The sequence below is a fragment of the Doryrhamphus excisus genome, chromosome 14, assembly GCF_030265055.1.
Source record: "Doryrhamphus excisus isolate RoL2022-K1 chromosome 14, RoL_Dexc_1.0, whole genome shotgun sequence".
Lineage (NCBI taxonomy): Eukaryota > Metazoa > Chordata > Actinopteri > Syngnathiformes > Syngnathidae > Doryrhamphus > Doryrhamphus excisus.
Window position 1 is genome coordinate 5,527,197 of NC_080479.1, and position 26,894 is coordinate 5,554,090.

At 40.8% G+C, this 26,894-nt stretch overlaps 1 protein-coding gene across 2 annotated transcripts; it reads right to left on the reverse strand.

Moving 5' to 3' along the window:
• Positions 1–4,399: 4,399 nt before the first annotated feature.
• Positions 4,400–23,388, reverse strand: si:ch211-152p11.4 (regulator of G-protein signaling 18). Of its 2 annotated transcripts, none has more exons than XM_058047494.1 (6): positions 23,108–23,388; positions 20,297–20,850; positions 17,256–17,305; positions 16,894–17,021; positions 6,305–6,471; positions 4,400–5,081 (listed from the first exon to the last, which is right to left on the reverse strand). In XM_058047494.1, exons 2-6 carry the CDS (start codon positions 20,798–20,800, stop codon positions 4,908–4,910), a joined length of 1,023 nt encoding a protein of 340 aa, XP_057903477.1. In that variant the 5' UTR covers positions 20,801–20,850; positions 23,108–23,388; the 3' UTR covers positions 4,400–4,907. The 2 variants fall into 2 exon arrangements, with proteins under 2 accessions (XP_057903477.1, XP_057903476.1); XM_058047493.1 differs by having other exon boundaries at positions 4,403–5,081; positions 16,888–17,021.
• Between the last annotated feature and the right edge of the window lie 3,506 nt (positions 23,389–26,894).

A 26,894-nucleotide genomic window follows, 5' to 3' on the forward strand; every position in this document is an offset into this window, starting at 1 on the left:
TAGAGACCTCTAGGCATGAAGTAACACCCCCATGGTCACCCGTATGTCATATTTTTGTATTATTAGAGACCTCTAGACATGAAGTAACACCCACATGGTCACCCGTATGTAGTATTTTTGTATTATTAGAGACCTCTAGGCATGAAGTAACACCCCCATGGTCACCCGTATGTCGTATTTTTGTATTATTAGAGACCTCTAGGCATGAAGTAACACCCCCATGGTCACCCGTATGTCATATTTTTGTATTATTAGAGACCTCTAGACATGAAGTAACACCCACATGGTCACCCGTATGTAGTATTTTTGTATTATTAGAGACCTCTAGACATGAAGTAACACCCCCATGGTCACCCGTATGTAGTATTTTTGTATTATTAGAGACCTCTAGACATGAAGTAACACCCCCATGGTCACCCGTATGTCGTATTTTTGTATTATTAGAGACCTCTAGGCATGAAGTAACACCCCCATGGTCACCCGTATGTCGTATTTTTGTATTATTAGAGACCTCTAGGCATGAAGTAACACCCCCATGGTCACCCGTATGTCATATTTTTGTATTATTAGAGACCTCTAGACATGAAGTAACACCCACATGGTCACCCGTATGTAGTATTTTTGTATTATTAGAGACCTCTAGACATGAAGTAACACCCACATGGTCACCCGTATGTCGTATTTTTGTATTATTAGAGACCTCTAGGCATGAAGTAACACCCACATGGTCACCCGTATGTAGTATTTTTGTATTATTAGAGACCTCTAGACATGAAGTAACACCCCCATGGTCACCCGTATGTAGTATTTTTGTATTATTAGAGACCTCTAGACATGAAGTAACACCCCCATGGTCACCCGTATGTCGTATTTTTGTATTATTAGAGACCTCTAGGCATGAAGTAACACCCCCATGGTCACCCGTATGTCATATTTTTGTATTATTAGAGACCTCTAGACATGAAGTAACACCCACATGGTCACCCGTATGTAGTAATTTTGTATTATTAGAGACCTCTAGACATGAAGTAACACCCACATGGTCACCCGTATGTCGTATTTTTGTATTATTAGAGACCTCTAGGCATGAAGTAACACCCCCATGGTCACCCGTATGTAGTATTTTTGTATTATTAGAGACCTCTAGACATGAAGTAACACCCACATGGTCACCCGTATGTCGTATTTTTGTATTATTAGAGACCTCTAGGCATGAAGTAACACCCACATGGTCACCCGTATGTAGTATTTTTGTATTATTAGAGACCTCTAGACATGAAGTAACACCCACATGGTCACCCGTATGTCGTATTTTTGTATTATTAGAGACCTCTAGACATGAAGTAACACCCCCATGGTCACCCTTTACACTCATTTTTGCCCAATATAGTATACATAATAAGAGAAAAGACATTCAAGACCATTTACCTTGTAGAGGAGCAGAATTGATGGCAGACAGGAAGTGATGTCACATGTTCAGAGTTGAGTTTTAGCTTGTTGCGGGCTATTGCCACAATAACCACTGTTATTATTATATAATTATGATTGTGGTTGTTGTGAGGTAAAAGCCGGTTCAAGTCCGGTGCTTCAGCTACTGACACCTAGTGACAGTCGGTGGTCATAATTATGGTGGTATTTGGATTTTGGCTCATTTATCCATATTCGGAATTTGGGTAAAAATGATATGTACACTTTGCTTAATGTTTTTTTTTCTACTAATAATAGGTCGTAGTGTGAAGAATGTGTGTGACAAGCATGTAGTAGAACTGCTATGCTAGTCGTCAGCCTTGATCATGGTTGGATTATTGCCCCATACACACGTGATCATTTTGGAAATCTCACTTTTGAAAGAAATTATTTACTTTATACGTTTTTTATGGCTTTATACTCGATAATATTGTGGCTTTATTATTGCAACTTGTTTCTCATATTGCCACTGTTAAAAAAATCATTTTTTCTACTTCATTCAGTTTTTTTCTTTGAATATTATCACTTTCTCTCCTAATAGTTTTTATTAAAAAAAATTTTGATTTTCTTGAGGAAATGTTTTAAAATGTGCTAATGGCTAATAAAGAAAATAGCTGCGGGCCGCAAATGGCCCCGGTCTGTACTTTGGACACCCGTGCTATAACCTAACAGGCTTTTGGACCCCGAAGCAGACAGGCATGGTGAAAGGTTGTAGCGCAGGGTTTATTTGTACAACGCTATCAAAGGCGGGGATGTCCAAAGTGCAGCCATTTGCGGCCCTCGGCTGGCACTTTCTAAAAATAGAATTTACCACTAAACTGAAAAAGTAGCAACGATGACAGCAAAAAATGAAAAAACAGTCAAATCCAATGCAACTTTTTCAAGATTATGGGCGAAGACAGGGGTGGGCAAACTTTTTTGACTCGCGGGCCGCATTGATATAACAAAATTTCCGGGGGGCAGACTATATATTTTACACGTAACAGTCATGTAATCTGCTATTATTTATTATTTTATATTTATATTTAAATATTTTAAAAATAATAAAATATTATAATAATTACAATACAATTAAAATAATAATTAGTATATTATTATTATGTAAAATATGCAAATATAACAATATTATTATATATAATTAATATAATAACTAGCATTAATATAATAAATATAATAATCATAATAGTTATAATAATAATATAATAATTATTATTTTAATTTTTATTATTATTATGTGCTTGTGTCTCTTTTTTCAGGAGCACTTTGTAAACAACAGACCATGTCAAAAAACGAAATTGATACAACCATCAAAAGGTTGGCTCAGGCCATGATGCCAGGTTGTATGTTGACTTTAAATGAAATACTTTGGAAAGATTGGGCGGGCCGTATTCAAACACTTGGCGGGCCGGATGTGGCCCCCGGGCCGTAGTTTGCCCACCCCTGGGCTAAGAAGTCAAATATTTTCTTTTTATTTTTTTCATTTTCCAAATATTTCAACTTTCAATCATTTTCTTCTTGTGTTATGATTTCATTCCCAGAATATTTTGACTTTATTCTCTGAATACTTCCCCCCCCCCCCCCCCCCCCCCCCACCTTTTTTTTTTTTTTCAAAAATGACAACTCCGCACAGATAATGCTAGGAGTCCACTGGGACAGCGCCAGTTTGTGCCAGTTCGTGCAAGTTGGCTCCAATGCAATATGCTGTGGCGCCTAGTGTCAGCAATAAGGTGCCGAGTGGCGTGCAGTGGCTCAAACTGCCCCCCCCCCCAAATGGCTCGTGGTGGAAATTGAGTTTGGCGGCAAGAAAATTTCAAAACATTTAAAATCTTCGTCACATCCACCGAGTGGAATTAAATGTCGCAAAACAATCCGCCTATTGGAATCCACTGGAATGTAATGGCGCCAGCCAAGTTGTGCCATTCGGCGCCACAGCGAGCCACTACGTGCCAATCACATAATTTTTGGCTCTTAGCTTAAAATGACATTATTTTCCCCTCGTAATATTACAACATTATTCTTGTCAAATTCAGACTATGTTGACTTTATTCTTACAAAATGTTATTTTATTGAGAATGCGGCGGGCCACTAAAAGGTTTTGGGTCGTAGCCCATAGTAGGCCAGACTCATCCTCCCAACGAGCACGTTGGCGTGAACAGTACTTATCTTCGACACGAGCAGAAGTTCCACAACGCACCCGTCATGCACTGTTAGGCGTGTACGGGTTTGCCATCAGGTTCATCTCGTACTACTTTCAACCTCCTTGTCTTACAAGGACTTTAGTTCTTGCTCAACCAGTTTTTCCTCTCCCATGGGCAAAAGGAGGCCCCGTGTGAGGGCGGCCACTGGACCGTGAGGACATGACCTGCTTGCACGGAAGATGTTTAATGATTAAAATAAGAACAGTCATGGAATGTGCTGACTGCGTCAAAGAAAGAGGTCAAGGTCAAGGACGGGGGGGGGGGGGGGGGGGTGTATATGTATACCAGACTTTGACTTTACAATACAAAATAGCATCCATTCAAACCCATGGAACAGAAAAGAGTGCTTGTAGTTTATCCACTTGTACCACGCGTAGTACCATTGTAGTATTATTGTATGCGGTGTGAAAAAGTATTTGCCCTCTTCCACGTTTCTTTGTTTGCATGCTCCACAATTGGTGAAAACATGGAAAAGTGGTGAACCTCCCCAGGAGTGGCCCACCGACCAAAATCACCCCAAGAGCGCAGAGACGACTCATCCGAGAGGTCACGAAAGACCCCACGACGACAAAGAATGGAGACCTCCCTCGCCTCGGTTAAGGTCAGTGTTCACGACTCCACCGTAAGAAAGACACCGGGCAAAAACGGCCTGCATGGCAGAGTTCCAAGACCAAAACCGTGTTGCCAGGAAACACCCTGATCCCCGAGACCTTTGGGAAAATACTCAAGCCATAACAGACATGTACTTTAATTAATTATGTGCATGTTAATTATGCAAAAAAATTTGAACATAGTCAATAAAGTAAATGAGTTACCATCGTTAATGTGCGATGTTTGACAGCTCTGTCAATAATACATCTTATGAATATGAATATGAATATGAATGAATATGGCCCCCGGGTTTGGGTTTATGCACTAAATGAGCCCATTGATTGAATTGACTTTATTATTGCAGGTTTGATGATTTCAAGTCCTGACTTTAGGAAGCGGCCATGATCAGCTGATTTCTACATGGACAAGACCTGCATGGACAAGACCTGCATGGACAAGACCTGCATGGACAAGACCTGCATGGACAAGACCTGCATGGACAAGACCTGCATGGACAAGACCTGCAGGCTGCTTGATTGGGTTCGTTATCGCAAATTAGCATTCATTTGTTGACATCGTCATTCCGGCCTCGACACGCCTTCCGACTTTGCCGTCTGCATGATTAGCTTCCCGAACGCGTTGGCCGCCCGTTCACAGTTCGCAGTCCCGCAGCAAGCCGAGGTAGATGCTGGACTGCAGGAAGCGGGGGTAGCAGTCTGTGTCCAGGAGCGAGTAAATGCGTCGCTGTGCCCGGGTCAGGGATGCGTGCGAGGGAGCCTGCAGCAGCTGGAGGGTCAGGTCTCTGGTTTTGCTGTCCAGGTTCACCTGGAGGAAGAACCAAGCTTACGGTGACAATCTGGACAAGTCCGTAGTGGTACATTATATCAATACTGTATCATTAGAAATAAAAAGTACATTATATCAATACTGTATCATTAGAAATAAAATGTACATTATATCAATACTGTATCATTATAAATAAAAAGTACATTATATCAATACTGTATCATTAGAAATAAAAAGTACATTATATCAATACTGTATCATTAGAAATAAAAACTACATTATATCAATACTGTATCATTAGAAATAAAAAGTACATTATATCAATACTGTATCATTAGAAATAAAAAGTACATTATATCAATACTGTATCATTAGAAATAAAAAATAGAAGTCAAAAGGAAAAAAAATATACGAGGGAAAATAATGTAATATGAAAAACAAAATTCATGAGAATATTTATATCTCTCTAATATGAGAATAAAGTCATAATTCCCAGAAAAAAAGAGTGGGGGAAAAAACAGCTGTAAAAAAATAGTCAAAATATTAAAAGAAAAAGGTAAAATGTTATGATAAGCAATTTTATGAGAATATTATAATGTATTATAATACAATAATATCATTTTAGTAGCATATTGTTGAAATATTAAAGAAAATTTTTACTTCTTTGGTTTTTTTTAAATTGTAATATGAAACAATAAAATTGTATTTTCTCAAAAATTAGTTCGGGGAAAATAATAACCATTATTGAAGTCATGTTGTGGGAATAAAGTCATAAAACAAGAAATATTAATACTACAAGGGAAAAAGTTGAACTATTGTGATATGAGAAACGAGAAAATCAACTTGTAATTTTTGGAAAATATGGAAGAATAATGTACAGAGATGATTTAAGAAGGAGGTGAAACTATTTAGACAATAAACAGCAAAAATGGTGAGGTTCATTTGAGGGACCTCAGTTAGCGTACGCCTTGGTTAGCACGTTTCTTGGTGAAGGGTGACCATGAATGGCAACGTTTAGGCTCAACAGACAATATGGCCCACGTCGTGTACTACGTGTGATGGACTTCCATTCCTCATTTCTATTCATCTAGAACTGCATGTAGATGGAAGGACTGGTGACGTAACAAACCCGCGGAGTCTGTCGGACTTTGAAAGCCAACAGAATGGACGGGGTCAGGTCTAGAGGTTTGGCGGTGTTTGTAGCCAAGTGAAAGGCTAAAGTGGGCTAAAGCGGGCTAAAGCAGGCTAAAGCGGGCTCGTACCTCCCGAGGGGAACCAGGTTGGATGTAGGTGGTGCAGATGTCCTTGGCCCTCCTTTGCAGACTGAAGTTGTTGGATGATTGGCGGTACTGCTCACACGCCAGATAAAACTGGAGATTCTCCTCACTGAACTCGGAGCGGAGGAAGGCCCCGAACACTGAAACTCCGTCTGATGGGAGGAGGAGGAAAGAGTGGATTAGTCACGTAACAAAATACACGCGTACACACACGTAACCCTCATCTCCGACGTGACGAGCTGCACTAAAAGTGCTGACACGGCGTCCCGATGTCGTGTGGCGTGCAGGCATCCAGTCCCAGGCGCCACCAGGCGTCACCAGGCGTCACCGGGCTAGGCTTTGGCATAAGAAGGTCGAGATGCAGCCCAACATTAGTTACCAATGGCAGGGCACATATTCCCATAATTCCCATAATTCCCATAATATTTGGATGAACTTATTCTACCACCTGATATTCGAAAAACTACAACTGTTTCTCATACTATTACAGCTTTATAAAACTTTTTCATATTTCCACTTTATCATACTAAAATCACATTTTCCTGATCATATAATAAATATATATATATATATATATATATATATATTTTTTTTTTAATAATTTTTTTTTTTTACTTCAACTAGTCCCAACATATTTTCTTATTATGACTTTATTGGGGCTGCACGGTGGTCGAGTGGTTAGCACACAGCTAGGAGACCTGTGTTCGATTCCCCCCTCGGCCATCTCTGTGTGGAGTTTGCATGTTCTCCCCGTGCATGCGTGGGTTTTCTCCGGGTACTCCGGTTTCCTCCCACATTCCAAAAACATGCTAGGTTAATTAGCCACTCCAAATTGTCCATAGGTATGAATGTGAGTGTGAATGGTTGTTTGTCTATATGTGCCCTGGGATTGGCTGGCCACCAGTCCAGGGTGTACCCCGCCTCTCGCCCGAAGACAGCTGGGATAGGCTCCAGCACCCCCCGCGACCCTCGTGAGGAAAAGCGGTAGAAAATGAATGAATGATATAATAAATATATATATATATATATATTTTTTTTTTTTTTTTTTACTTCAACTAGTCCCAACATATTTTCTTATTATGACTTTATTGGGGCTGCACGGTGGTCGAGTGGTTAGCACGCAGCTCGGAGACCTGTGTTCGATTCCCCCCTCGGCCATCTCTGTGTGGAGTTTGCATGTTCTCCCCGTGCATGCGTGGCTTTTCTCCGGGTACTCCGGTTTCCTCCCCCATTCCAAAAACATGCTAGGTTAATTAGCCACTCCAAATTGTCCATAGGTATGAATGTGAGTGTGAATGGTTGTTTGTCTATATGTGCCCTGTGATTGGCTGGCCACCAGTCTCTCGCCCCAAGACGTAAGTGGTAGAAAATGAATGAATGACTTTATTGCGTAATAACTTTTTCCCCAACCTCATTTTCCAAAAAGGTATTTTGTTTTGTGTGTTTCTCATTCTACAACTTTAAATCTTTAATATTTCTATACTAAGATGATGCTATTTTTTATTATTCTTTTATGATTTAATTCGTTTTTTTTCTCTTTTGACTTTATCAATTTGAGACTTCAACACACATTTGATAGAACGTTGGGTATGAAGCCCTTTGTAGCAGCGATGGCACATTCCCTTGTTGGAGTCTAATATGGACTAATATGGACTATGGAAAAAATATTAATGATGAGGTGATGATAATTAATGAGAGGGTTAGCGAGTTTTATTTGCAACAGAACTCACGCACGTAAATATCCAGTCGGACTTGTTGTGGAAGGTTGGATGTGTGCCAATAAGAAGCCCGCTCAAAGAACAACTTGGACTATTTATGGACCTGACAAAAGCATTCCATACGCATCTTCCATCACGCAACGTCTTCATGATCACGTCCATCGATATTGACAACTCTACCAGGGGTGTGGAAAAATACACAATTTACACAAAAACACAACAATCAGCAGTAAATACACAGGAAAAATAACATTCATTTTCTATCTTGTATCTTCAGCAGGGTCGTGCTGGAGCCTATCCCAGCTGTACACCCTGGACTGGTGGCCAGCCAATCCCAGGGCACATATAGACAAACAACCATTCACACTCACATTCATACCTATGGACAATTTGGAGTGGCCAATTAACCTAGCATGTTTTTTTTTACCCGGAGAAAACCCACACATGCACGGGGAGAACATGTGGAATTGAACCCTGAATCCTAGCTGTGAGGTCTGCGCGCTAACCACTCGTCCGCTGTGCTGCCGGTCTGTAAATCATGCGGCGGAAAAATACATCGGCGAACCCACACGCGTATCGGCCGATACCGATTCAAGTAAATAACACAAATATGGACCCCGCCTCTCGCCCCAAGACAGCTGGGATAGGCTCCAGCACCCCCGCGACCCTCGTGAGGAAAAAGCGGTAGAAAATGAATGTTTTGGTTTGTAAGGTATTATTATATGAGAAACAAAACAGAAAATTAAAATGCTTTAAAGGCAAAAATTAGGATGAGGATAAAGTTAAATATGGGAAAATTTGGGGATGGGGGGGGGGCACAGCAGAAATGGACTCGGCTCGATTCCCTGCTCTGGCCATCTCAATGTGGAGTTCTCTGTGTCCGGTTTCCTAATTGTCCATAGGTATGAATGTGAGTGTGAATGGTTGTTTGTCTATATGTGCCCTGTGATTGGCTGGCCACCAGTCCAGGGTGTACCCCGCCTCTCGCCCGAAGACAGCTGGGATAGGCTCCAGCACCCCCGCGACCCTCGTGAGGAAAAAGCGGTAGAAAATGAATGAATGAATGATTTCCAGACAGGCATCTGCCGGGCAGCTTTGTGTTGCCGGAGGACCCTGCAACACACGCAGTCGTGGTACCCCTCCCACAATGTAACAGTGGTGAATCACAACAAGGGAATATTTTCAACTTTTAATTATTTTAATTAGTTTAATAGTTAAACTTAGTTGAAATATTGCCACCTAGAAAAAAAACATATCGGCCGATCCGTATTTCACATTATTTTCAAATGAACTATTTTGCTCCCAGTATGGATCCCTGCGGTACGCCAGATAGCCATATGTAAGATAGAGTGATTGAAATAAAGGCTCTCCTGTCATTCAGTGTGGAAGTGGTACGTTTTTGGCTTCTTTGTCCTCCTTCCCACTCCATTTGAAAGCCTTAAGTTGAGAATAAGTAAACTGGAGAGACAAACTAGTTAGTCAGGTCTATGTAGCGATCGATCCCGTGGTCTGCACATGTAAACAAACATGTAAACAAAGAATAATAGGAATGTAAACGGGATTATGGGGCGTTACTTCACGTCTCCATGGCTCTAATTATGTTGAAAAGCATATATAGAAAGTACTAAACGGCTTTTCTATGTTCTAATGATGAAAATATTCACTCATTCGCTACCAAAGACGCATTTATTTAATTACGTTTTTTTCATAACCTGAACTTTCCTTTTCTTTCAGCTGTCAGAAAAGAAAAAAATGTGTCCAAGTGAAAGTTATCTTTTCACTTAAAGCGAGTTTTCTCCCTTTTCCTGTCAGGAACTGATATTTTCCTGAAACCGATGAAAGACCAGAGTCTAGTCTTCCTTTTTGTAGCTCACCACAGAACGGTCTAAAATGGCCGCCACCAAAAGTGTTGAATTTGTGGATCGGGATTGAATGAGTTCATATTGAATCCTACTTTGCAGAAAAAGTATTTGTTAACCTCCATAAAGGGGTGGCCGTGCGTCCATTTCCACCGCCGAGCTGCTGCCACAACCGGGGGTTCCGATGGCACCGGAACGCCAACCCCGGAGTCGACCGTGGTCTCCCGCCCGGGAAGCCCGGGTTCCATTGCAAATTTTCTCCAGCTGGACGGTGCAGGATAAATATATATATATATATATGTATATATATATGTATATATATATATATATATATATATATATATATATTACCCTGGCCCTGGAAGTGGCTTTGGTAAATCCCGTCACAGGGGAAGGGACCACCAAGTTCCCAATAAAATCCATTTATCCCACAGGGATAAAGAATGTACCAATCTCTTGGATCAAACAGTTATTATAAAGTCTTTGAGGGAAAGGAAAGATCATTAAAAGTAACAAATCCAAATGCTGGGAGTACCAGGTGATATTTGGTGTTCTCCCAGGGGGTACGGGGCGAGCCCCCTCTGTACTCTTAAGTCTTAAGTCTGTACTCTTAAGTCTTAAGTCTGTACTCTTAAGTCTGTACTCTTAAGTCTTAAGTCTGTACTCTTAAGTCTTAAGTCTGTACTCTTAAGTCTTAAGTCTGTACTCTTAAGTCTGTACTCTTAAGTCTTAAGTCTGTACTCTTAAGTCTTAAGTCTGTACTCTTAAGTCTTAAGTCTGTACTCTTAAGTCTGTACTCTTAAGTCTTAAGTCTGTACTCTTAAGTCTTAAGTCTGTACTCTTAAGTCTTAAGTCTGTACTCTTAAGTCTTAAGGCTGTACTCTTAAGTCTTAAGTCTCTACTCTTAAGTCTTAAGTCTCTACTCTTAAGTCTGTACTCTTAAGTCTTAAGTCTGTACTCTTAAGTCTTAAGTCTGTACTCTTAAGTCTTAAGTCTGTACTCTTAAGTCATAAGTCTGTACTCTTAAGTCTTAAGTCTGTACTCTTAAGTCTGTACTCTTAAGTCTTAAGTCTGTACTCTTAAGTCTTAAGTCTGTACTCTTAAGTCTGTACTCTTAAGTCTTAAGTCTGTACTCTTAAGTCTTAAGTCTGTACTCTTAAGTCTTAAGTCTGTACTCTTAAGTCTGTACTCTTAAGTCTTAAGTCTGTACTCTTAAGTCTTAAGTTTGTACTCTTAAGTCTTAAGTCTGTACTCTTAAGTCTTAAGGCTGTACTCTTAAGTCTTAAGTCTGTACTCTTAAGTCTTAAGTCTCTACTCTTAAGTCTGTACTCTTAAGTCTTAAGTCTGTACTCTTAAGTCCGTACTCTTAAGTCTTAAGTCTGTACTCTTAAGTCATAAGTCTGTACTCTTAAGTCTTAAGTCTGTACTCTTAAGTCTTAAGTCTGTACTCTTAAGTCTGTACTCTTAAGTCTTAAGTCTGTACTCTTAAGTCCGTACTCTTAAGTCTTAAGTCTGTACTCTTAAGTCTTAAGGCTGTACTCTTAAGTCTGTACTCTTAAGTCTTAAGTCTGTACTCTTAAGTCTTAAGTCTGTACTCTTAAGTCTGTACTCTTAAGTCTTAAGTCTGTACTCTTAAGTCTTAAGTCTGTACTCTTAAGTCTGTACTCTTAAGTCTTAAGTCTGTACTCTTAAGTCTTAAGGCTCTACTCTTAAGTCTGTACTCTTAAGTCTGTACTCTTAAGTCTTAAGTCTGTATTCTTAAGTCTTAAGCCTGTACTCTTAAGTCTTAAGTCTGTATTCTTAAGTCTTAAGCCTGTACTCTTAAGTCTTAAGTCTGTACTCTTAAGTCTTAAGGCTGTACTCTTAAGTCTGTACTCTTAAGTCTTAAGTCTGTACTCATAAGTCTGTACTCTTAAGTCTTAAGGCTGTACTCTTAAGTCTGTACTCTTAAGTCTTAAGTCTGTACTCTTAAGTCTTAAGACTGTACTCTTAAGTCTGTACTCTTAAGTCTTAAGTCTGTACTCTTAAGTCTTAAGGCTCTACTCTTAAGTCTGTACTCTTAAGTCTTAAGTCTGTACTCTTAAGTCTGTACTCTTAAGTCTTAAGTCTATACTCTTAAGTCTTAAGGCTCTACTCTTAAGTCTGTACTCTTAAGTCTTAAGTCTGTACTCTTAAGTCTTAAGTCTGTACTCTTAAGTCTGTACTCTTAAGTCTTAAGGCTGTACTCTTAAGTCTGTACTCTTAAGTCTTAAGTCTGTACTCTTAAGTCTTAAGGCTCTACTCTTAAGTCTGTACTCTTAAGTCTTTACTCTTAAGTCTTAAGTCTGTACTCTTAAATCTGTACTCTTAAGTCTTAAGTCTGTACTCTTAAGTCTTTACTCTTAAGTCTTTACTCTTAAGTCTTAAGTCTGTACTCTTAAGTCTGTACTCTTAAGTCTTAAGTCTGTACTCTTAAGTCTGTACTCTTAAGTCTTTACTCTTAAGTCTTAAGTCTGTACTCTTAAGTCTGTACTCTTAAGTCTGTACTCTTAAGTCTTAAGTCTGTACTCTTAAGTCTTAAGGCTCTACTCTTAAGTCTGTACTCTTAAGTCTTAAGTCTGTACTCTTAAGTCTGTACTCTTAAGTCTTAAGGCTGTACTCTTAAGTCTGTACTCTTAAGTCTTAAGTCTGTACTCTTAAGTCTGTACTCTTAAGTCTGTACTCTTAAGTCTGTACTCTTAAGTCTGTACTCTTAAGTCTTAAGTCTGTACTCTTAAGTCTTAAGTCTGTACTCTTAAGTCTGTACTCTTAAGTCTTAAGTCTGTACTCTTAAGTCTTAAGTCTGTACTCTTAAGTCTGTACTCTTAAGTCTTAAGTCTATACTCTTAAGTCTTAAGGCTCTACTCTTAAGTCTGTACTCTTAAGTCTTAAGTCTGTACTCTTAAGTCTTAAGTCTGCACTCTTAAGTCTGTACTCTTAAGTCTTAAGGCTGTACTCTTAAGTCTGTACTCTTAAGTCTGTACTCTTAAGTCTTAAGTCTGTACTCTTAAGTCTGTACTCTTAAGTCTTAAGTCTGTACTCTTAAGTCTTAAGGCTCTACTCTTAAGTCTGTACTCTTAAGTCTGTACTCTTAAGTCTTAAGTCTGTACTCTTAAGTCTTAAGTCTGTACTCTTAAGTCTTTACTCTTAAGTCTTAAGTCTGTACTCTTAAATCTGTACTCTTAAGTAGTCTTTACTCTTAAGTCTTAAGTCTGTACTCTTAAGTCTGTACTCTTAAGTCTTAAGTCTGTACTCTTAAGTCTGTACTCTTAAGTCTTTACTCTTAAGTCTTAAGTCTGTACTCTTAAGTCTGTACTCTTAAGTCTTAAGTCTGTACTCTTAAGTCTGTACTCTTAAGTCTTAAGTCTGTACTCTTAAGTCTGTACTCTTAAGTCTTAAGTCTGTACTCTTAAGTCCTAAGTCTGTACTCTTAAGTCTGTACTCTTAAGTCTTAAGTCTTTACTCTTAAGTCATAAGTCTGTACTCTTAAGTCATAAGTCTGTACTCTTAAGTCTTAAGTCTGTACTCTTAAGTCATAAGTCTGTACTCTTAAGTCTTAAGTCTGTACTCTTAAGTCATAAGTCTGTACTCTTAAGTCTTAAGTCTGTACTCTTAAGTCATAAGTCTGTACTAAGTCATAACCAGGCGACAAAGCAGCGTTGTGTAATTAACCTTGGTAATTAACATACCAAACAGCAAAAAGTAGACAAAATCCAATTCTGCTAACGTCTCGTAGCTCCCCAGCACGTCCCAGGGTCCCGGGTGTCCCATTAGACCTTGGTGGTGCTGCACCAGTGTGCTCCCCTTTTAGCGATGCACTCAGATGGGCTTCAACAGACGGTGAGACCTCCCTCTTGGAGCCTCCATCGGCCCCATCCTGGAGCCTTGTAAGGTCAGCTTCTTCCGTCCTGACCAAACTTTCCAAACCGTCAGTAACTATGGCCGTCGACCTTCCTCTTCTGTGGTTAGCACTTCCTTTTTCTGAGGGCCTCGATACTTCTTCTGTGCTGCTACCACAGCAAACGCAGCCTTGCTGACCATTGGCAAAGTAAAGTCAGTCCCACAGTTACTAACACAACCATGGGTTGAACACCCATCCCCTTACGGCCATAGCGACATCTTCCACCACTCCGTCCACCACGACCCCAAAGGCACGGCCAATAGCAGTACCAGCCAGAACTCGGAGGGCGAGTGGCAGGTGCCCTGGTTCCATAACGACTGGGGCCTACCCACTCAGATCAGTCTTTTCCTCAACGTGTGGCCTTCCACCATCGTAGCGGCCACGCTAGCCACCTACGATGGTACGATGGTACGATGGTACGATGCCAAAGCCGTTCTCCCCTCGTTCGTGACCCTGGGGAAAGTCATTCTTGGCACGTACTAATCCCATCTTTTCGCAGGGGTCCACCTTCCCTGGTAATAATCCCGACAGGTTATTACATGTGTGGCCATAATCCCATATGTCACTTTAACTTTCCTCAGCGACATTCTTATACGTATGGCTTCATTGGGACAACAGGACGTGGGTATACACGTGGCGCCGACACGTCCCAACAGAAGCTCTTGACTATCTTCCATGAACTATTGCTCGTACAAACTATTCCCTTGTCACTTCTTTCACCGTCTCTGGTGGACCCTGGTGGACCCTGGTGGACTGTATCACAGCGATTAGTTCCACTTAACTCCCACCGTTTCTCCATGACCGGGACCCACCATTCCAACGATGACGGCCTCTGGACAACCTCATCAGCAGATGCTTTTAAAGGTCAAAGAAGGCCTGGCTACTGCAGGTACTGATAGTCCGACACCCCAAAACGTTGACTCTGTGGAATCACGATTGAATCCGAGAAATAACTGGCAAAAACAGGAAGTGGTGACCTCACTGCCACAGCTTTGGGAACGATCATGTCTTCTGTGAAGGTAAACGAACGTAAATCAACCGATGACGACGGAGCCGACTTCCACTTCCTGTTTCCGTGTATTGGCAAGCTGATAGGACGCTAAGAAGGATTTTTGTGATAAAAAACGGCGGCACGGCGGTAAAGTGGTTAGCGCGCAGACCTCACAGCTAGGAGACCAGGGTTCGATTCCACCCTCGGCCATCTCTGTGTGGAGTTTGCAGGTTTTCTCCGGGTACTCCGGTTTCCTCCCACATTCCAAAAACATGCTAGGTTAATTAGCCACTCCAAATTGTCCATAGGTATGAATGTGAGTGTGAATGGTTGTTTGACTATATGTGCCCTGGGATTGGCTGGACGCCAGTCCAGGGTGTAACCCGCCTCTCGCCCGAAGACAGCTGGGATAGGCTCCAGCACCCCTGCTGGGCTCAGGATTGATTTACTGACTTTACCACAATTTTGTTATGTTTCAGAGGCAAGGATCAGGGGTGTCCAAACCGTAGCCTGGGGCCATTAGAAGCCCAGGTTGCCACCAGACGGGCTATCAGAGGGACAGAGCAGTGATTTATAGCCGTGTGTTTGTTTACTATCCGTGCTATTCTTAGACCCAGCAAAGCCCTTCGGGGGGGGGGGGGGGGGCGGTCCTGCAGCTCGTCCCGCTTTACTGCAAGGCACACAGTAACCAATGACGTCAGCAACGTCCGCCGTCGTATGAAAAGCACAACTAATTCACGCTTAACTACGACTACCAGTATTTTATCACTTCAGCCTGTCAATCACTCGGAAACGGCGTCCCGAGTGGCCTGCAAGCTTCCAGTGGGAGAGATCTGGCCACGTTTCCGTGTAGACTTTTTGAAAACCATGTCATGTGACCACAAGCGAGCTGCTGACAAGTCGAATATTTCAACTCACCCCACTCGACATTCTTCCACAGTAATCCTCGACCATGATATGTGAATTCCCACCAATGGAATAGTTTACACCCTTCAAACTGGGCTTCATTAGAGCCCTCTGGATATGAAATAGCACCCCTATAGTCTACTTTACACTCATATTAGCCAATATAAATAAGACACATGTTATGTAGCATCGGGAAAGTTCCTTGTAGTATCTCCAACATGATGTGGATCAATCACATGGCATAAAAAAGACGACCTATCATCCGTCCTCACGTATCCTTGTGTATTCATGCCAGTCTGCTGTCTTTGTTTACATGAGCTAACGAGTTATCCAATTTATTTATTCTAAACTTCAGGGTTTGAAACTTAGTGGTGAAAAAGGACAAAGAAAGAAGTCAAAAAATGTACCACTTCCACGCAAAATGTGAGGAGGACCTATTATACAAGCAGTAAACAGTTTATCAGTGTCCTAGCCGCGTTTATTTTATTTTATGTAAGTCACGGAGCAAAAGCGTTTGCATACAGGTAGCGGGGTCGCTAATTAGCCCTTTCCCACCACAGCTAGCGGTCACATTGGGCTACCTGTGCTGTAGAAAACCGCTAAACGCTAACATGCTAAAGCTACTTACCATTGAGAGACGTTACCTCTTTATTTGAGAAACTTGTCCCGTCTCTACTTCCTGATGGGATTCCGGATCCAACACATATGGCTGGATGTTAAAAGCCGCCATTTTAAAAGATTGACATTTATTATCGACTCCTAGAAAGTTAGCGGCACAAACCGGAAGCGTTTGGGTGGAATACGTTTTTGCGGGAACCACCAAATCCAAAGAAATCCAGCTGAATAGGTGCAGATTCAGGAAGAGCTAGAAAGCCAGAATGCAACTCCATCCAAATTTTGGCGTATATTTCGACATTTGAGAATGGTCTTTATTGGAGCGTGTCGTTGCAGTTTGATGTCGTGCATCGGGGACGCGTGACGATGCGTGACGATGCGGTACGGGCGCACGCGCATCCCAGAACCAGAAGAAAAAGTGCAGCTAGCTGATCAAGCCATGTGGTATGAACCTTTAAAAGTGTGTGTGTGTGTGTGTGTGTGAAAAATGGGCGTGGTGGTGTGATCATGTGATCATGTGACCACGTGATCACGTGACTTGCGAGTGCGTGCAGGCTCACACTGACTGGCCAGCAGGGAGTCCAGGGACTTGGCCCATCTGTCCAGTTCCTCTCGGCTTATGGTGCGCTTCTTGCCGAGGCCCACCTGGCTCCACTGACGCATGAAGTGCAGACGTGACCTCCTCTCTTTGGCACTGAGGACCACCAACACGTGAGACGTGACGTCAGATCTCCGCTCATCGTTTTATTCAGATCATCTTCCAAACAACCGTGAGTCACGCTCTAAAAATGCTGGGCCTTCGCTCCGTGGGCGGTTGACGTAAATATCCGCCGTCAGGTGCAGACGCATACCTGGCCGCTCTTCAACCTCATGGAACGCACACACACACACACGCACACACACACACACACACACACACCATCCTCACCTGTCTTTGTGTTCCGTGGTTGCCAGGTTGGAGTTTGAGGAATGAGGACTCTGAAAGACAAACCACAACATTCACAGGGAATCCTAAAACCCCCTTTTAAGTCTTACTGTCAGCACTATTCCATGTTTTACACCGGAATCGTACTCCTTGCAGAAGAATGAAAACAAGCTTTTCGCAAATTTCAACGCTATTTTATGATATAGTATTCATTCATTCATTCATTTTCTACCACTTTTTCAGGCGAGAGGCGGGGTCCACCCCGAACTGGTGGCCAGCCAATCCCAGGGCACATATAGACAAACAACCATTCACACTCACATTCATACCTATGGACAATTTAGAGTGGCTAATTAACCTAGCATGTTTTTGGAATGTGGGAGGAAACCGGAGTACCCGGAGAAAAGCCACGCATGCACGGGGAGAACATGCAAACTCCACACAGAGATGGCCGAGGGTGGAATCGAACTCGGGTCTCCTAGCTGTGAGGCCTGCACGCTAACCACTCGTCCACTCATGGGCGGCACGGCGGTCGAGTGGTTTCCTCCCACATTCCAAAAACATGCTAGGTTAATTAGCCACTCCAAATTGTCCATAGGTATGAATGTGAGTGTGAATGGTTGTTTGTCTATATGTGCCCTGTGATTGGCTGGCCACCAGTCCAGGGTGGGATAGGCTCCAGCACCCCGTGACCCTCGTGAGGATAAGCGGTAGAATGTCAATGTTCGCACTTCCACTTCAGTCTTTTGAGTGCGTAAGTACGGTAAGCTAACACAGCGTATGAACGCCGTTTGCCTGGCCCATTAAGAAGAATTGCATTGTGGGAAGGTGAGTGTTGTAGCCTTCTGCTTCCTGATTGGCTTGAGTCGTACTACAAACAACATACATACAATATTAATACATACAATAATAACAGACATAGCCAAATGTGTCACTTAAACGCTGCATGGCCTCATACCCCCCCCCCCCCACACACACACACACATACATGACAAAACCCACAACACGCGTACATGCCAACGACACGCACGGGACCCAAATGGAAGAACACAACCACCGCACAACAAGCCGGACACACCGAAGAAGGGCAGGAGCGACACACTTCAACAAGGACACAAAAACACCACAGCTGAACGGCGAAGAGACACGGTCACAGAAGCAAAACAGGCCTGAGTCACTTCATGATGAGAGATGAGAAAATGCCATTTTCATGACCATAAAACATATATAATTATTGTAAAAAATGACCTTGGCTACTTCACTTATTGGGGCTATTTTGGGAACCCATCCCCCCTCCATAAATGAGGGAACGCTGTATTCCAATGTAACTTATATACAAATTCTAAATAAACGGGTGAAGTTATTGACATGCAAATATGAATTGTACGGCATCGATAGAAATCTGATGAAGGCTGCAGATGGAAATGTTGACCTAATGTGACCTATGACCTAATGTGACCTATGACCTAATGTGACCTATGACCTAATGCGACCTATGACCTAATGTGACCTAATGTGACCTATGACCTAATGTGACCTATGACCTAATGTGACCTATGACCTAATGCGATCTATGACCTAATGTGACCTGTGACCTATGACCTAATGTGACCTATGACCTAATGTGACCTATGACTTAATGCGACCTATGACCTAATGAGACCTATGACCTAATGCGACCTATGACCTAATGTGACCTAATGTGACCTATGACCTAATGCGACCTATGACCTAATGTGACCTATGACCTAATGTGACCTAATGCGACCTATGACCTAATGTGACCTAATGCGACCTATGACCTAATGTGACCTAATGTGACCTATGACCTAATGTGACCTATGACCTAATGTGGCCTAATGTGGCCTAATGTGACCTATGACCTAATGCGACCTATGACCTAATGTGACCTATGACCTAATGCGACCTATGACCTAATGTGACCTATAACCTAATGTGACCTATGACCTAATGCGACCTATGACCTAATGTGACCTATGACCTAATGCGACCTATGACCTAATGTGACCTATAACCTAATGTGACCTATGACCTAATGTGACCTATGACCTAATGTGACCTGTGACCTATGACCTAATGTGACCTATGACCTAATGTGACCTATGACTTAATGCGACCTATGACCTAATGAGACCTATGACCTAATGCGACCTATGACCTAATGTGACCTAATGTGACCTATGACCTAATGCGACCTATGACCTAATGTGACCTATGACCTAATGTGACCTAATGCGACCTATGACCTAATGTGACCTAATGCGACCTATGACCTAATGTGACCTAATGTGACCTATGACCTAATGTGACCTATGACCTAATGTGGCCTAATGTGGCCTAATGTGACCTATGACCTAATGCGACCTATGACCTAATGTGACCTATGACCTAATGCGACCTATGACCTAATGTGACCTATAACCTAATGTGACCTATGACCTAATGCGACCTATGACCTAATGTGACCTATGACCTAATGCGACCTATGACCTAATGTGACCTATAACCTAATGTGACCTATGACCTAATGTGACCTATGACCTAATGTGACCTAATGTGACCTAATGTGACCTATGACCTAATGTGACCTATGACCTAATGTGACCTAATGTGACCTATGACCTAATGCGACCTATGACCTAATGTGACCTAATGTGACCTATGACCTAATGTGACCTAATGTGACCTATGACCTAATGTGACCTAATGTGACCTAATGTGACCTAATGTGACCTATGACCTAATGTGACCTAATGTGACCTAATGTGACCTAATGTGACCTAATGTGACCTATGACCTAATGTGACCTAATGTGACCTATGACCTAATGTGACCTATGACCTAATGCGACCTATGACCTAATGCGACCTATGACCTAATGTGACCTAATGTGACCTATGACCTAATGTGACCTATGACCTAATGCGACCTATGACCTAATGCGACCTATGACCTAATGTGACCTATGACCTAATGTGACCTATGACCTAATGCGACCTATGACCTAATGCGACCTACTCTACCTGGACAAAGAGGCTCTTGAGGTGCAGTTTTGCAGCTGCCAGTTTGGCCCGATGCTGATGCCGCTGCTGGGATTTGAAGAAGGAGGAGGGAGATGAAGGAGACGAAGGAGACGAAGGAGACGAAGGAGGCGGGTCGTCTCTTTCCACGCTCTCCGTGCTTCCCTTGGCCGCCGGGGCCAACTGGCTGTCACTGTAGGCCCTGTAGCCTTCATTGAAGCTGCACACCTCCAGATAGATCTTCTCCTGTTTCCCCAGCTCTCTCAGGTTCTCCACGCTGACACTCTGCTCCTTCATCAGTGGCTTCTTCACGGGTTTGCAAGGGCCAGGCTCCTGGATCACCGGAGGCTCCATGGCAGTCCTCCCGTCTGCCTCATCCTCCGCAACGTGTGGCGTGTATGTGCCCGATTCCCGCCGGGTGTCACACTCCGGCCTCTTGAGTGCCACCTTTCTCCAAGAGAAGAAGTCCAGATCCAGGAGGGATCCCTCGGAGCTGAATCTACGCATGGTGGCCACACACCAGATGATTGGGAAGGGCTTGTGAGAGGTAGGAGGTGCTGGAGAGAAAGGAGAATTGAGTTACTGCGAGGTTCAGTTTGGGGAAGTGGCCAAGATGGGACAGTGACTCACAGAAAACGTTGCTTCATTTTAGCAAACGTGGAATTATTCACTTCATGGTGTCAATGCTGGAAATTTAATTTAATTTAATTTAATTTAATTTAATTTAATTTAATTTAATTTAATTTAATTTAATTTAATTTAAAATTTAATTTAATTTAAAATTTAATTTAAAATTTAATTTAATTTAATTTAAAATTTAATTTAAAATTTAATTTAATTTAATTTAATTTAATTTAAAATTTAATTTAAAATTTAATTTAAAATTTAATTTAAAATTTAATTTAATTTAATTTAATTTAATTTAATTTAATTTAAAAAGCTAGCCAAAGCTACTGTACACGGCCCTATGTGAAAAAGTGGTTGCCCCCGTTGGGCCACCCTCAGCAGCAACAACTGCAATCAAGCCTTTGTGATAACTTGCAATGAGTCTCTTCTGCAGAACTGTCGTCATTGGGCCACATCGGAGGCTTTTCCAGCATCACGCCACAGCAACTCAATAGGATTCAGCTCAGGACTTGGACTAGGCCACTCCAAAGTCTTCATTCAGTTTTTCCCCCGCCATTCAGAAGTGGACTTGCTGCTGCGTTTCGGATCATTGTCCTGCTGTAGAACCCGCACTGGTTTCAGTTGGAGGTCACCAACAGATGGGCGGACATTCTCCTTCAGCAGAATTCACGCTTCCAGGCCCTCAAGCAGCAAAACCGCCCCAGACCATCACACTACCACCACCATATTTTTGCTATGATCATGATATTTTCTGGCAAACTTGAGCCAAGCCTGAATGTTCTTCTTGTTCAGCAGTGGTTTTGGTCTTGGAACTCTGCCGTGCAGGTGGACTCATGAACCTTAACTGGGGCAAGTGAGACCTGCAGTTCTTTGGATGATGTTGTGGGGTCTTTTGTGACCTCTTGGATGAGTCGTCGCCGCACTCTTGGGGTCATTTTAGTTGGCCGGCCACTCCTGGGAAGGTTCACCACTGTTCCATGTTTTCTACATTTGTGGGTAATTGCTCTCACTGTGGTTTGCTGGAGTCCCAAAGCTGTAGAAATGGCTTTATAGATTTCAATTAAACACAGTTGTGTTTTAACAGGGGGGGCAATCGCTATTTTATACAGTGGATTTTTTTCCCCTACCTTCAAAATAAAACATTTGTGTTAAGTTGTTTGTTTGATCATTAATATTATTATTAATGATTAATATTTAAGTGTGACAAACATTCAAAAATACAAGAAATCAGTACGGGAGCAAACACTTTTTCACACCACTCTAAGTGAATTTCTGCAAAGTAGGATTCCTTATTTAGAAATGGAATATTATGGGAAAAAATGCAGTCATTTAGTAGCCTGTGGATTTTATACGGCCATTCAGCACAGCCTTAAAAACTTAAATAAATGTAATGTTTAAGAAAATAAGAAAATAAAACTGGGAAATGGGGTGGGGGGGCACTAATTTAGTGGCCTGTGGTCTTTTTTTATATTATATAAAATTACATTATATATTACATTCTAAAAACACATAAAAAAAACAGCAGAAATGGAAAAAGAGCATAAATTCCAGGAGTATAAGGTCATAAAATTTAGACACAAATGTTGTAATTTACGAGATAAAAGTCATAATATTATGAGAGGAAATTTGTGATATGAGGAAAAAATGTCATCTTTCTAAAGCATTGAGATGAAATGAAAGAAAAAGGTCGTAATATGATGGGAAACAAGCAAACCAGAGAATAAAGTTGCGATTTTCAAAATTTTTCAGAAAGTGTTAATGTTGTGAGAATAAAGTACAAATATTATGGGATTAAAGTTCTTAATAATTAATATTGATTTTTTTAAAATATATATATAATATTCAGGGAGATAATGCAGTCTACAAGAAGAAGGTAAAAAAATTGAAAATTTTGCAAGAATACGCTTTGTAATACATATTTCAAAAAAATATTTGTAATACGCTATAAGACAAAGCTTTACATTTATTGAACTTTTTAGTTATATGTAACTTCTTTAGGATTACAAAATGTAATGCTTTCATTTTACAGTGTGGGGCCCTCGGTTAAAAGGTTTGGGCACCCCTGCTGTCAGCAAAGAAAAGCATTTTCCTATAGGATTCATATTCAGTAGTGCAAATAGCAACATATATTTATTTATGTTTAAATACATGCAAAACGCCATCCATCAAGTAACTATTAAATGTCACCTCTTCGTCTGGGTGCTTTAGGCTCTTTCCATTCCAGATCTTCCAAATTCCTGTTGCTCTCAGGGCTCAACTAGTGTGTGAACGGAAGCTCAGAGTCCAAGTCCAAGGGACTTTAGTGCCGCCCGAGGAACCTTCAATGCGAGCGGCGGCTGCCGTCGGCGGGGAGCTCAGGCGGGGACATAGGACTCTCCTCCAGATGTTCCCCGAGGAGAACCGCGCAACGAAAAGTTCCGCAAAGTTGTATTTTCCGGTGACACTTGGAACAGTCCTCCTCCTCCTCCTCCTCCTCCTCCTCCTCCTCCTCCTCCTCCTCCTCACGACTGCCGCCACACCTTCACGCCTGTCTCGACTTGTCCACGGGGACACGCGCACACGCACACACACACACGTAATGACAAATTCTAAGTCGTAAACAAAGAAAACGTTAATAATGTTAATAATTCACTCATCTTTTACTATTCCGCGTTTCGATTATATTTTCTCAAACGAATACATGCGCAATTTTGCGAGATCAACGAGGCATGTTATCGTTAATGTTAAGACGCTCAGGCATGAAACGGACGCCTCTGGTGACGTCATTGGGTCCATGACGTCACTGTGTTATTTCGGGAAGTCAAAACTCTTTCGATTTGACTAACCCGCATTTCTCGTCACAATGCTCATTTTGCAAAATAGAAGAGGAATCAATAAGGTAATTATTCTACGAATGTCCCCCATTTCTCAAACATTTTGGACCGAAGTTTCTATGTGACTTTTTATGTCTTTTAATACACTCGACATCAAAATGGAAATGGTCTTGTTTCTACAATGCAACCTTCGTAAAGATTTACAGAATGCTGTGAAATGTCTTTTTTATTAGGAAAATTCCATATTCACAAATCCGGAGTCATGTTATGCAAGCCAAATATTCACCGTTTTCTTCTGAACTGAAAATATGATATGAATCACTGAAACTGATATTCAAAAACAGAAAAGCACTGAAAACCTTTCATACATTGGAGAACGTTCTAAAAACAATTTATATGAAGAACAAACTTAAGTGACATGTTTTCTATTTTTATTTTGTTGTTCTTATTTTCAAGCAATATCCCTCGCACATTCCTTTCTTTTTTATTTTTTTTATTTATGTTTATTTATGTTGTAGAATTGTACTTTTATGTTCCTGTAATTCTGCTTATATTGTTTTGTACAATTGAAGCTTGTAATAAAATATTTAAAAAAAAACAAAAACAACAAAAATTTGACTAACCCGCATTATCACAATAAGTGTTGGTTTTTAAATCGCGTTAATAACAGTCGATCGTTTTATTTATAGCCAACTCTAATCATTATTTTGCCCTCGGGTAAGCTAATGTACAACTCGTCATCTGCCGGGCTAATAATAACAATAACAAGGTTTGCAAGATGCCTGTATGCTGGAATTTAAATACACTATTCTGAAAGACTTTGTGCCTTTATCCATAAGAAATACTTCTAGAAAATTCTTTTTTTTACAATTACAACTTTTACAACTAACAATTACAACAACTACACGCAGAAAACACCTCAAAATGCATATGAATGATGAATGAAAGGGATAAACTATGACTATGTGGCAGCGACAGCAACACAGACACCGCTGATTTGCATTTGTTTGTGTTCGATAGTGTTTCTCCCCTCTTTTTCATCACATTAGGAAAGAACTACAGTCACCCAGTGATGACGTCACTGACGGCGAGGGCGTTAACTTCCGCCTTGTTATGTGTTTGCAAGCTAACGAGGGCGTTTTGTGGTAAGAAAAAACAACAACAAAACACGACATTGAGAACACAGTTTAGTTAAAGTACTCTTGAGTACAACGTACTCTGAATTGAAAAATGTACACAAAGAGGCAACATTTTGCCAGAAATTGTCAACTGAAAAACTCGCTCGCCTCTGTTATTAAAGAGACTGTATGCAACTAGCTCCAAATTCCGTTTTTTGGAGGCAAAAAAACAAAGGCTAGCACCCCCCCCCAAAAAAAAATGCAAAAATGGTAAAAATACAGCAATATGGCAAAATGTAAAGAGCTGAAATACTACTAATAAAACAAATCTTTGTTTTTAAATACAAAGTGTATAGTTTAGACCAGGGGTGGGCAAACTACGGCCCGGGGGCCACATCCGGCCCGCCAAGTGTTTCAATATGGCCCGCCTGTTCTTTCCAAAGTATTTTATTTAAACTCAACTTACAACCTGGCATTGTGGCTTGAGCCAACTTTTTGATGGTTGAGGTAGCTGCTTTATCAATTTCGTTATTTGATGTGGTCTGTTGTTTACAAAATGCTCCTGGAAAAAGGAACACAAGCACAATAGTAAAAATAATAATAATAACAACAATAATAATGTTGTTGTTAATAATAATATTAGTATTATTATATTAATATTGTTGTTAATAATATTAATATAATAATAGTAATAGTAATTAATAGTATTAATAGTATAGTATTAATAGTATTATTAAAAATAATAATAAACAATATTATTGTTATTATTATTATTAATATATAATAATAATATATTATATAATGATATAAATAATAATATATTATATTATATAATATAATGATAATAACATTACTATAACTAATAATAATAACAATAGTAATTCTAATAAAAAATAATAATAACAATAATAATAATACATTTAATTTCTAATACACTTCACATCAAATAAAGTTCACATATAGCAGATTGCATGACACTTTTACATGTAAAATATGTGTAAAAATATAGGTGTAAAAATTGACTGTTACGTGTAAAATACTATATACCACCCCCCCCCCTCCCGGCAATTTTGTTAAATCAATGCGGCCCGCGAGTCAAAAAGTTTGCCCACCCCTGGTTTAGACGTTTTACAGGATTTAAAAACGAACTAATTTCAAAGTGTTCCTCCACATGTTAGATATTTACTAAATGTTTGGACACCCCTGGGCTAGACATTCGTGTGTGTACATTACATTTTAGCAGCTAAACTTTGCCAAATGGCTATCATAACCAGTGTGCATGTGTTATGTCGGCGTATCTTACATACCCAAAACAGGAAGAGGCGGGATGTAATGCTGGGCTTGTGGCGGATCCAAGCGGTCTACCTGAAGTCACAGTGAAGACTCTGGACTCAGAGTCTTATACTTATAATAGCAGAAGCTATTATGAGTCCATAAGTCAGCAGCAAGGTGACGCGTCCTGCCCGCTTTATGCCAGTCATACTTGACCCTGTCCTTCCTTTTGTTGTCTCTGGAGTTGACAGCGAAGCAGTTGAAGGACCACAAATCATCATCAGTGGAGATCCCAGTTGACAAGCAGAAGCTCATCTCCCGGGGTAGAGTGTTCCAAGATGACAGAACACTGACCACGAACAGTAAGTAGATCACCCCAGGCACACACAGCGCGGCTGCGGTACATGCTGACGTATATTTGGGCTATTTGCTGCACTTCATTTCTACTTTGGTAATCATCAGTAACCTTCATCCACAATACGTATGTATGACAGGTGAGGGGGGCGGCTTTTGAAAAATGGCTGGGATTGAGTTATCAGAAAAAGGCTGTAATTCTACGGAAATAACTTCATAATATTATAAGGAAAAATAACATTTTAGTAGCACAAAGTTCAAAATAAGAAAGAAACAAGAACATTTTTTAACAGGATACAATGAGAAACATTATATATATTTTATTTATAGTGGTAACAAACAAAACCAAATAAAGTTGTAGTTTTGGGAAATCATATTATGGGAATAAAGTGAGAATAGCACAAAGGACATTTGAAT

Excerpts from the sequence above, each read along its gene's own strand:
- si:ch211-152p11.4 (XM_058047493.1), bottom strand. The coding sequence starts at position 20,800 with ATGCGTAGATTCAGCTCCGAGGGATCCCTCCTGGATCTGGACTTCTTC. Across the intron at positions 6,472-16,887 it reads CTCCCTGCTGGCCAGTCAGT|ACGGAGTTTCAGTGTTCGGG; the intron begins GTGAGCCTGCAC and ends TCCTCCCATCAG. Across the intron at positions 5,082-6,304 it reads AACCTGGTTCCCCTCGGGAG|GTGAACCTGGACAGCAAAAC; the intron begins GTACGAGCCCGC and ends TTCTTCCTCCAG.